We start from the raw sequence: 12052 nt of genomic DNA, 5'->3' as shown, positions 1-12052 counted from the left end.
CAGTGGAAAGATATTCATGTTGAGTAAGCCACAGATGCTGGAGTACCTACATGCTGGGGAAGTTGATAATATACTTGACCAGGACATGAGAGTGGAAATACGATGTTTCTGCCCACTTAAAGGAAGTTGTTCTCAAACTCTTTAGTCTCAGAACCCCTTTACATTCAAAATTGGTGAGGGCACTGTGCTTTATTTATGTGGGTTATATCTGCTAATATTTACTGCATTAGAAATCAAAATTGAGTCATTTGTAAAATATTTTTTAAATATTTATTTTTCATTCATAAAAAATAACATATTCACTTTGTGATAACATAAATATGTTTTTAATGAAAAATAACTGTATTTCCCAAAGCAAAAAAAATTTAGTAAGAAGAATGGCATTATTTTACATTTTGTAAATCTGTTTAATGTCTAGCTTAATAGAATACAGCTAGATTCTTTTTTCTTTTTCTATATTCATCTTTTATGACACAATACAGCATAGAGCATCTGGACAGTGCCACTATATACTAATGAGACAATGAGACTGAAAAAACAAATAACTTAGCATCATTATGAAAGTAGATTTGAAGAAGTTGTGTGCCCCAGAAAGTCTTGGGGAACCCCATGGATCCCTGAACTAAACTTCGAGAATATTGCCCTAGGGTTAAACCTACAATAGTACCCAAATGACCAGATTTGGTAATGACCATGGGCCTACTCATGGGGGTTTGAGTGATCTAAGAAAACAATGGATCAAGGATGGATGATGAATTTGGATATGAAAAACCAGGAATAGACTGAAAACCCTAACACAATGAAGGGGAGGCTGAACAGTGAAATTATAAGGGAAAAGCTTGTATTAATAGAAGAAAATACAAATAAGATTATGAACTGTGATTCCAATGTGAAGGCTGTCTTCCTCATGCTATATATTTACATTCTCACCTCTGTCTGGATAATTTCTGATTTATACTAGAGTCAGAGCCAGTCATTGGTGGTAACAGTGAGGCTTTAAGACTATCTCATAATTTAGATTAATTCTAATTTTCTGAGAATGCTCTGCTGTCTATAAGTGGAAGTACTTATAAAATCTGTAGTAAGAGTATTAGTAGTACCTATGAAATAATGGTTGCAAAGTTCAGGAATTTATGTTTTTAGGATCTATAATCATTTTATTTTCTATGATAGTCAAACCCACATGTAATATTTATAATTTAAATTATTTCAGTGGCTGAAGTAAGGTTATACAAGATCTTCAATGGTAGAATGTTCCATATCTGTAGCTACAGCTAGGATCTCTTCAGAAGAAATAATACTATTAGTATGTGTAATGCAAATGACTCTATTGGTAGCTATGGCATTTGGAAAAGTCCATAGGATAATAAAGTGCATTTTTTTAGCATTACTAATTACATACTCTCCTGTAATATCAATAACTGTTGGTATAGAAACCATTTGAGTGCTGGGGGTATCACCAGTACTCTCAGTTATGGTACGTCATGTGACCCAAGAAACAAGTTGGGCTATTTCAGTAACTAAATCTAAGGCAATAGTATTTACAGAGCCTAATGTGGTGTTACCTGAGATACCAAAATTACCTGTGAAATCTGTAGCAAGGATATATAGGATATATAAAACATCTGTAGTTTAACTGATGAGGTTATAGGAGTAATAACTATAATTTACAAGAATAAGAGCACATACTATGGTTGCAAAATAAGTACCCACAGCTTCTTTGGTGAAACCTATAAGGTTTGTAAACCTTCCTAAACATGTCTGCAATGACGAGAGTGTTTGGAGTAGCTGTGTCTTTTATGGCTAGAGTACTAATATCCGTGAAAACTTAAGTAGCATAAGATAGAGTGTCTCGTAACTGATTTTCTATATCTGTAATAGTTGTTTGTAGGCATTATCTGAGGTAATTATCCTGCCTTGAGTAGTAATCATGGAACTTGAGTAGCATTTATGGCATTTGCAATATAAGTAGGTGCAGTAGCAGAGGTATGTACTGTACTATCAGGAGTGGTAGTATTTAAAGCATATTTTGTAATATTTGTAGTATCTGTGGTAGCACTAGTTGCAGTAATAGGTAAATAAGTAGCCACAGAATTTGTTACCATATGGGGAGTTTGTGAATCTAGACCAGTGGCTGTTATTGTGACTGAGGCTGTTGTGAGATTTGAAACAGAAATGTGTGTCGTGTTACCTGTAACACTGCTGGAGTTATCTGCATCAGTAATATCCATGGTGCCTAGATTAGAAAGATTTGTAGGAGCTAATGAGGTGTGGCTTAAGGCCAGTGTTGTAGTAGTAGCAGAATGGGGAGTAGCGAACTGTGTGATGTGTGTGGTGAATTTGTCTATGGAAGTAACTGTTGTATCTGGACTCATGGTATTATCTTTGGTGCTGGTAGTAGTGACCGTAGCATCTATTACCATGGTACTTTTTGTATCAAGAGTGTTGAAAATAATGGTGTTTGCATTTGTAGGGGTAGTAAAATTAGTAATTTTATCAGTAGTGAATGTATTACTTGTTGGAAACATGCTCAAAATAGAAGTAATAGAGCTAGGAATAGAAGTAAGAGTATGGGTAGGAATGGTAGGAGAAGTCTGGTAATAAGTAGTCATGCCAGGATTAGTATTATTACTTGTAGTAGTAGCATCAGTACTTGGAGAAGGAGTAGTCACAAAAGGAACACTATTACCAAAAGAAGTAGTTGTTATGGAAATATTATTACTAGTTGCATTACCAGAAGACATTGTAGCTAAAAGAAAATTTGTCATAGAAGCATCATTATTTGTGCTAGCAACATCAGTACTTGTAGGAGAAGTAGTTGCCATAATAACAGCAGTGTTCATAGCATTAGTACTTTCAGAGAAAGAAGTGGTCATAATGGAAAAACTGTTGCTAGTAGTGTCAACACCAGTATTTGCAAGAGAAGGAATAGCTGTAACTGGAACAGTATTATTAGGAACAGTATCATCAGTACCTGTATGAGAGGTAGCAGTTATATTAGCAACATTAGTACTAGTGCTAGCATTAGTAGTATTTGTTTGAACAGGAGTACTTATATTATTAATAGTAGTACTAGTGCTAACATCAGTAGTACCTGTTAGAGAAGAAGTAGTGGCAATAAGTACAGTAGTACTCATGGTGGCATCAGCAGTACTTGTCAGAGAAGGAGTCACTGAAATGGGAATGGTAGCAAGAGTACTCACAGTAGTACTACTTGTAGGAGAAGGCATAGTGGTATTAGGAACAGTATTACTAGTGTTAGCATCAGCAGTATTTGTAGGGGAAGGTGTGGTTGTAATAGGAACAGTAGCACTAGTGCTAGCACCAGTAGTACTTGTAGGGAAAGGAGCAGTTGTATCAGGAACAGTAGTACCAGTTGTAACACCAATAGTACTTGTTGCAAAAAGTGTGGTTGTGATAGGAACAGGGGTAGCATTAGTGCTAGCACTAGTAGTACTTGTAGGGAAATAAGCAGTTGTATCAGGAACAGTAGTACTAGTTGTAACACCAATAGTACTTGTTGCAAAAGGTGTGGTTGTGATAGGAATAGTAGCATTAGGGCTAGCAGTAGTAGTATTTGTTGGGAAAGGGGCAGTTGTATCGGGAACAGTAGCATTAGTTGTAACACCAATAGTACTTGTTGCAAAACATGTGGTTGTGATAGGAACAGTAGCATTAGTGCTAGCAGTAGTACTATTTGTTGGGAAAGGAGCAGTTGTATCGGGAACAGTAGCATTAGTTGTAACACCAATAGTACTTGTTGGGAAAGGTGTGGTTGTGATAGGAACAGTAGCATTAGTGCTAGCATTAGTAGTACTTGTAGGGAAAGGAGAAGTTGTATCAGGAACAGTAGTATTAGTTGTAACACTAGTAGTACTTGGGAAAGATGTGGTTGTGATAGGAACAGTAGCAGTAGTGCCAGTGGTAGTATTTGCACTGGCAGAACTGGTGATTGTCTCAGAACTGGTGGCATTGGTAGTAGATGGAGAAGGATGAGAACTCATTGGGATGGTACTTGTCTTAGTTGGAGTAGGAAGTACAGGACCACCATCAATCCAAGTAACCTCAGTTAACTTTTCCAGGTTGATAGTCTTGTTAGTCAATTGAATAGTTAGTATCTGCCAGAAAAGAAGAGATATAAATGGGTATTTTAGAACTTCTTAAACCTCACATGTAGCTCACCTCTTAAATTACAATTTAACAAAAAATGATGGATTCATTCCTTTCCAGTAATAGGATATAAACATTCCTTTTTGGGTTAGGTCATGTTGATTTTGGTCAGATAAATACAGAGAGATGCTCTGTGTGCATAATCCCTATGCTGGAAATCTTTTCTTTTCACTTCATTTAGTCAGAACCTTATTGTTTACAAATATTTGTAGCTGTGATTAAAACCAACATTTATTAAAATCTCTTTGCTTTGCCATTGGGTTTTAGTCCTCTTGACAGCAGGTTGGTTTCATGTTTTCCTCATTTCAAACAGTATGGTGTCTGGCACATAATAGGCATCAGATATGCCACAGAGTTTTTAAAAAGAAGGTATTCAAGGATTTTCTGCACAATCTTAACTAGAAGCAATTACTTGCAAAGAGTGGTTTTGAACTCAATAGTCCAGGTAAAATGCTTTAAGGTAAATACCCAGAAGAGCCTAGAGGGAGAAGATCTATTTGAGTGCTCAGAGGGGCCATTTTCCAAAGTCCAAATACCATCAGGGCACTCATTACACCTTTTAGAAAACAAGAACTATGGTTGTCCATTTTCACTTTTCTAAACCATCCCTTATGGGTTGCTGGTTCCGTATTTATGATGTCTTATGTTCTAAAAGTGAGATACTTTTTTCTTTGTGGTTGCCTTTGGTAACTATTGGTATTTCATCTTCCAAAATTCTGGTTTAGTTGGTTCTAGAATCCTCTAGTAGGGCCTGCTGTTTATGTTCCCCTGTTTTATCAACCTTTTATTTTATACCACAGGTGGGATGTATTCATTTGATGATTACCACAGTTTACTGCCAATTTTCATCTACCTATAAGATCCATCAATTTGACCAGGGACATGAATAACTGCAGGAACCATGGGGGCAACCTTCAACAGCTTTAGGGAATCACCCTTTTCTTTGTTTTAGCCTCTGCAGCAGAAATAAGTTTTATTTTGCTAATGTGGAAGACTAACCTATCAAAACATAGCACAGTCTCTTTGGTAAATACATGGAGAGGATCTCATCAGGCCAGTGATCACTGACCCCTAGGCTATACTGGAAAGACCATTAATGTTGCACATTTTACAATATGATTCAACATTTGCAACTTTTCAGGAACATATCTATTGCACATATTTATAACCATCTAATACATTAAAATGTAACAATGATAATTTTAATTGTTAGCAAAATTATTGGTGATAATTTTGCAGAATGATAAAATTTACTTGTGATATGCTAATATTCCTTTCAGACCTACCTGATTATAAGGTTCACTCCTGAAATTTGTCTCCATAAATTGCCGGTTGTCATAGGTGAAACTGACTTGTGTCACATAGGTATTCACACCCCAGATTCTAATATACCCAATTTTTAGTGGATTCGAGTCACTCAAATACTTATTGTGTATGGTCTGGATTTGCAGGATGTTCTATAAAGAATTTATAAAGAGAAAAGAATACATAACATATTGTTGATAGACTATGGTCCACATTAAAATATTAACAAACCTAAATTTACTTTTGTTATATCAGTTTGCTATTTCTATTTATGTATTTAAATTTTTATTGATACATAATAATTATACATATTTATGGAGAACATGTGATATTTTGATACATGTATACAATGTGTAGTGATCAAGTCAGGGTATTTAGGATATCCATGACCTCAAATAGTCAACATTTGTTTGTTTATTTGTTTGTTTTGAGATGGAGTCTCACTCTGTCACCCAGGCTGGAGTGCAATGGCGTGGTCTGGGCTCACTGCAACCTCCGCCTCCTGGGTTCAAGTGATTCTCCTGCCTCAGCCTCCTAAGCAGCTGGGACTATAGGTGTGTGCCACCATACCTGCCTAATTTTTGTATTTTTAATAGAGACGGGGTTTCACTATGTTGGCCAGGCTGGTCTCAAATCCCTGACCACGTGATCCTCCTGCCTCGGCCTCCCAAAGTGATGGGATTACAGGTGTGAGCCACCACACCAAGCCACATTCATCATTTCTTCGCGTTGGAAACATTTCAAATATTCTCTTCTAGCTATTTTGAAATATACAATAAATTGTTGTTAACTATCATCACCCTAGTATGTTAGCAAACACAAGAACTCACTCCTGCTATCCTGCTATTTAACTGTCTCTTTGTTCCCACTAACCAACCTCTCTTTATGGCCCCCACCCCTTCCCAGCCTCTGGTTACTATAATTCTACTCTCCACACACTTCATGAAGACATACTTCCTGAGTACCTGCTATAATACATTGGGTAATGCCAAAAATAAATTTATTGTACCAGCATTATGAAAGTTATTTTCCCTATATCATAAGTATTCTTATAATCATTTTGAAAAGAAAATATCATTATTGCTATCTTAGAGATAAGGAAACTGAGGCTCTGGAAAATGAAGTGAGTAGTCCAAAGCGACAAGGCTAGATAACATAGGTAAAGTTGGAAGTGCAAGGTGCCCCTGTACATAGTACTGCGTAAGTTAATTTAGAGTGAACAAAGAAGTGTGGCAAACAGTCCCTAGACTGAGGACAGTGTGCAAGAAACATAGGAAGTTAACCAAATCATGAATTGTTTAAGTATCAATACAAGGGTTAAAATAATATGACATAAATTATGAGGTGGCACATGATGAAGGCCCAAATGAAAATCATAGTGGATATTTTTCATGGATGTGAAGAGAAAGGAAAAATTACATGGGAGGAAGAGGGTCAAGAGAGAACTTAGGAAGGACATGTAACTTCGGAACTCCTGGAAGTATGGGAAGGATTTATTATGCGACAGGAAATAGGGGTACAGGGACACATTGAACAAAGCCACATTCATGGAGGAGGGCAAGGACAACCATAGCTGGTGCTGAGCAAACAGAGATGTGAGGCCAGTTAGGTATGTAAGGAAAGATTTTGAAGATTACATGCAATAATCAAGGAGATAGTTGTAGCAGAGGGAAGCTATGCATTTCTCAATTATGATGGCTGCAGTAGGAAGAGAAAAAAGAAACATGTTCAATTGGCATCATGAAGGATGAACAAGACTTTTGCTACTGGGCAGGCAGAATCAAGGAAAAAATATATAGCTCAAAATAAATGGGTGTACTAAAGCTACTTCTTACTGATTTGAGAGAGTTGATTTTTAAATTTCCTAGAATTCTGCAAGCCAGCTGATGCTTGAAATTGGTTAAGATGGTGGGAGAAGCTACACTACAGAAATTAGCAAATGTTACAAATCATCTCCCACCCCCACAAGCTGGTTTACCAACCAGGAAACCGTTGATAATAGTTATCCCCTAGGGAAAGTTGGGAGCTTTCTTTCATTTCAGGCCCCTTATTCTTAAGGAAATAATCTATCAAACATCACAGAAATAAGAATTCATTTATCAGAAAAATGGAATTTTGAAGTTAGATGTTATTAAAGGGCAATTTAATGTTTTACAATTTTTTAAAAAACACAGATTAAACAGAGTGTCTCTCCTAATTTGAATAATAGCAGTAGAAATAGAACTAAAATTCAGGACTTCCAGATCATTAAAATAATATTCATTAAAATAATATTTGAGAGGAAAAAATATGTAGAGTCTTCAACCCAACTACTCTTAAGGGCAGAGAATACACAAATTTAATTAGTATACAAAGTCTGGCAGTTAGTTTCAGAGAGGCCAAATGCAGGATGGAACAATATGACCTGATAATCATGTCTATGAGAATAATTTGAAGGTCTTAGCTGACCATGAGATTTATATGTGCCAAACATCTGATACATGTGTTAAAAAATAACACAATGTAATAACAGCAGAAAAAATATAGACTCTAGCTAAAAAGAGGTAGTAGGCAACATGGAAGTCTATGCCATCTTATAGAAATATAAGGGAAACTATATATGTAATTGAATATTTTCTAGTAGTCACATTTTTTTAAAAAGTGAAAAGAAAAAGGGTACATTAATTTCAAAATATATTTTATTTACATGATATAGCCAAAATGTTATTATTACAACATTTCTCAATATAAAATTATTCATGAGGTTTTTTTTGTTTTTTGAGACAGAGTTTCGCTCTTGCTACCCAGGCTGGAGTGCAATGGCGCGATCTCGGCTCACCGCAACCTCCGCCTCCCAGGTTCAAGTGATTCTCCCACCTCAGCCTCCCAAGTAGTGGGGATTACAGGCATGCTCCACCACGCCTAATTTTTGGATTTTGAGTAGAGACAGGGTTTTCTCCATGTTGGTCAGGCTGGTCTCAATCTCCCGACCTCAGGTGATCCACCTGCCTTGGCCTCCCAAAGTGCTGGCATTACAGGCATGAGCCACCACGCTCAGCCAAATTTTTTTTTTTTTTTTTATACTTTAAGTTCTGGGATACATGTGCAGAACATGCAGGTTTGTTACATAGATATACATGTGCCATGGTGGTTTGCTGCATCCATCAACCCATCAACCCGTCATCTACATTAGGGATTTCTCCTAATGCTATCTGTCTCCTTGCCCTCCACCCCCAACAGGCCCCGGTGTGTGAAGTTCCCCTCCCTGTGCCCATATGTTCTCATTATTCAACTCCCACATATGAGTGACAACATGCGGTGTTTGGTTTTCTGTTCCTGTGTTAGTTTGCTGAGTGTGACGGTTTCCAGCTTCATCCATGAGCCTGAAAAGGACATAAACTCATTCTTTTTTATGGCTGCATACTATTCCATGGTATATATGTGCCACATTTTCTTTATCCGGTCTAACACTGATGGGCATTTGGGTTGGTTCTAAGTCTTTGCTATTGTGAACAGTGCTGCAATAAACAGACGTGTGCCTGTTTCTTTATAGTAGAATGATTTATAACCCTTTGGGTATATACCCAGTAATGGGATTGCTGGGTCAAATGGTATTTCTGGTTCTAGATCCTTGAGGAATCACCACACTGTCTTCCACAATGGTTGAACTAATTTACACTCCCACTGACAGTGTAAAAGCATTCCAATTTCTCCACATCCTCTCCAGCATCTGCTGTTTCCTGACTTTTTGATAATGGCCATTCTAACTGGCGTGAGATGATATCTCATTGTGGTTTTGATTTGCATTGGGAAGTATGACCATTTTCACGATACTGATTCTTCCTATCCATGAGCATGGAATGTTTTTCCATTTGCTTGTGTCCTCTCTTATATCCTTGAGTAGTGGTTTGTAGTTCTCCTTGAAGAGGTCCTTCACATCCCTTGTAAGTTGTATTCCTAGGTATCTTCTTCTCTTTGTAGCAATTGTGAGTGGGAGTTTGCTCATGATTTGGCTATTATTGGTGTATCGAAATGCTTGTGATTTTTGCACATCGATTTTGTATCCTGAGACTTTGCTGAAGTTGCTTATCACCTTAATGAGATTTTTGGCTGAGACAATGGGGTTTTCGAAATATACAATCACATCATCTGCAAATAGAGATAATTTGGCTTCCTCTCTTCCTATTTGAATAAGCTTTATTCCTTTCTCTTGCCTGATTGCCCTGGCCAGAACTTCCAATACTATGCTGAATAGGAGTGGTGAGAGAGGGCATCCTTGTCTTGTGCTGGTTTTCAAAGGGAAAGCTTCCAGCTTTTTCCTATTCAATACGATATTAGCTGTTGGTTTGTCATAAATAGCTCATATTATTTTTAGATTTGTTCCATCAATACCTAGTTTATTGAGTGTTTTTAGCATGAAAGGGTGTTGAATTTTATCAAAGGCCTTTTCTGAATCTATTGAGATAATTATGTAGTTTTTGTCATTGGTTCTGTTTATGTGATGGATTGCAATTATTGACTTGCATATGTTGAACCAGCCTTGCATCCCAAGGATGAAGCCAACCTGATCATGGCTTTTTGATGTGCTGCTGGATTTGGTTTGCCAGTATTTTATGGAGGACTTTTGCATTGATGTTCATCAGGGATACTGGCCTGAAATTTTCTTTTTTTATTGTGTCTCTGCCAGGTGTTGGTATCAGGATGATGCTGACCTCATAAAATGAGTTAGGGCGGAGTCCCTCTTGTTTGGAATAGTTTCAGGAGGAACGGTACCAGTTCCTCTTTGTACTTCTGGTAGAATTCGGCTGTGAATCTGTCTGGTCCTGGGCTGTTTTGGTTGGTAGGCTCTTAATTTAGTGCCTCAATTTCAGACCTTGTTATTGGTCTACTCAGGGATTCAACTTCTCCCTGGTTTTACCTTCAGAGGGTCTATGTGTCCAGGAATTTATCAATTTCTTCTAGATTTTCTAGTTTATTTGCATAGAGGTGTTTATATATTCTCTGATGGTAGTTTGTATTTCTGTGGGATTAGCGGTGATCTCCTCTTTACCATTTTTTATTGTGTCTATTTGATTCTTCTCTCTTTTTCTCTTTATTAGTCTGGCTAGCGGTCTAACTATTCTGTTAATCATTTCAAAAAACCAGCTCCTGGAGTCACTGATTTTTTTGAAGGGTATTTCGTGTCTCTCTCTCCTTCAGTTCTGCTCTGATCTTAGTTATTTTTTGTCTTCTGCTAGCTTTTGAACTTGTTTGCCCTTGCTTCTCTAGCTCTTTTAACTATGATGTTAGGGTGTTGATTTTAGATCCTTCCTGTTTTCTCCTGTGGGCATTTAGTGCTATAAATTTCCCTCTGAAAACTCCCAGAGATTTTGGTATGTTGTGTCTTTGTTTTCATTGGTTTCAAAGAACTTATTTATTTCTGCCTTAATTTCATTATTTACTCAGTAGCCATCCAGGAGCAGGTTGTTCAGTTTCCCTGTAGTTGTGTGGTTTTGAGTGAGTTTCTTAATCCTGAGTTCTAATTTGATTGCACTGCGGTCTGAGAGACTCTTTGTTAGGATTTCTGTTCTTCTTCATTTTCTGAGGAGTGTATTACTTCCAATTATGTGGTTGATTTTTGAATAAGTGCTATTGGTGCTGAGAAGAATGTATATTCTGTTGATTTAGGGTGGAGAGTTCTGTAGATGTCTATTACATCTGCTTGGTCCAGAGCTGAGTTCAAGTCCTGAATATCCTTGCTAATTTTCTGTCTTGTTGATCTGTCTAATATTGACAGTGGGTGTTAAAATCTCCCACTATTATTGTGTGGGAGTCTAAGTCTCTTTGTAGGTCTCTAAGGACTTGCCTTATGAATGTGGGTGCTTCTGTATTGGGTGCATATATATTTATGATAGTTAGCTCTTAACATTATGTAGTGGCCTTCTTTGTCTTTTTTGATATTTGTTGGTTTAAAATCTGTTTTATCAGAGATGAAAATTGCAACCCCTGCTTTTTCTTTTTGCTTCCCATTTGATGGGTAAATCTTCCTCCATCCCTTTATTTTGAGCCTATGTGTGTCTTTGCACGTGAGATGGGTCTTCTGAATACAGCACACCAGTGGGTCTTGACTCTTTATCCAATTTGCCAGTCTGTGCCTTTTAATCAGAGCATTTAGCCCATTTATGTTTAAGGTTAATACTGTTATTTGTGAATTTGATCCTGTCATTATGATGCTAGCTGGTTATTTTGCCCATTAGTTGATGCAGTTTCTTCATAGTGTCAATGGTCTTTACATTTTGGTTTATTTTTGCAGGGGCTGATACTGGTTTTTCCTTTTCCATATTTAGTGCTTCCTTCAGGAGCTCTTGTAAGGCAGGCCTAGTGGTGACCAAATCCCTCAGTATTTGCTTGTAAATGGATTGCTTGTAAAGGATTTTATTTCCCCTTCACTTATGAAGCTTAGTTTGGCTGGATTTGAAATTCTGGGTTGAAAATTCTTTTCTTTAAGAATGTTGAATATTGGCCCCCATTCTCTTCTGGCTTGTGAGGTTTCTGCAGACAGATCTGCTGTTAGTCTGATGGGCTTCCCTTTGTGGGTAACCCAACCTTCCTCTCTGGC

At 37.3% G+C, this 12052-nt stretch overlaps 1 protein-coding gene across 1 annotated transcript in view; it reads right to left on the bottom strand.

The window, feature by feature from the left end:
• Positions 1-265: 265 nt before the first annotated feature.
• Positions 266-12052, bottom strand: part of MGAM2 (maltase-glucoamylase 2 (putative)) — a 109517-nt gene continuing 97730 nt past the window's right edge. The window contains exons 46-47 of the mRNA XM_016945510.4: positions 5457-5627; positions 266-4118 (exon numbers count right to left, since the gene is read on the bottom strand). Coding sequence (XP_016800999.4) covers positions 1929-4118; positions 5457-5627 — 2361 coding nt within the window. The 3' untranslated portion in view covers positions 266-1928. The remainder of the gene's footprint in view (positions 4119-5456; positions 5628-12052) is intronic.

This window comes from Pan troglodytes, chromosome 6, assembly GCF_028858775.2.
Source record: "Pan troglodytes isolate AG18354 chromosome 6, NHGRI_mPanTro3-v2.0_pri, whole genome shotgun sequence".
Lineage (NCBI taxonomy): Eukaryota > Metazoa > Chordata > Mammalia > Primates > Hominidae > Pan > Pan troglodytes.
Note: the sequence above shows the minus strand (reverse complement) of the source record. Positions and strands in the feature narration are given on the sequence as shown.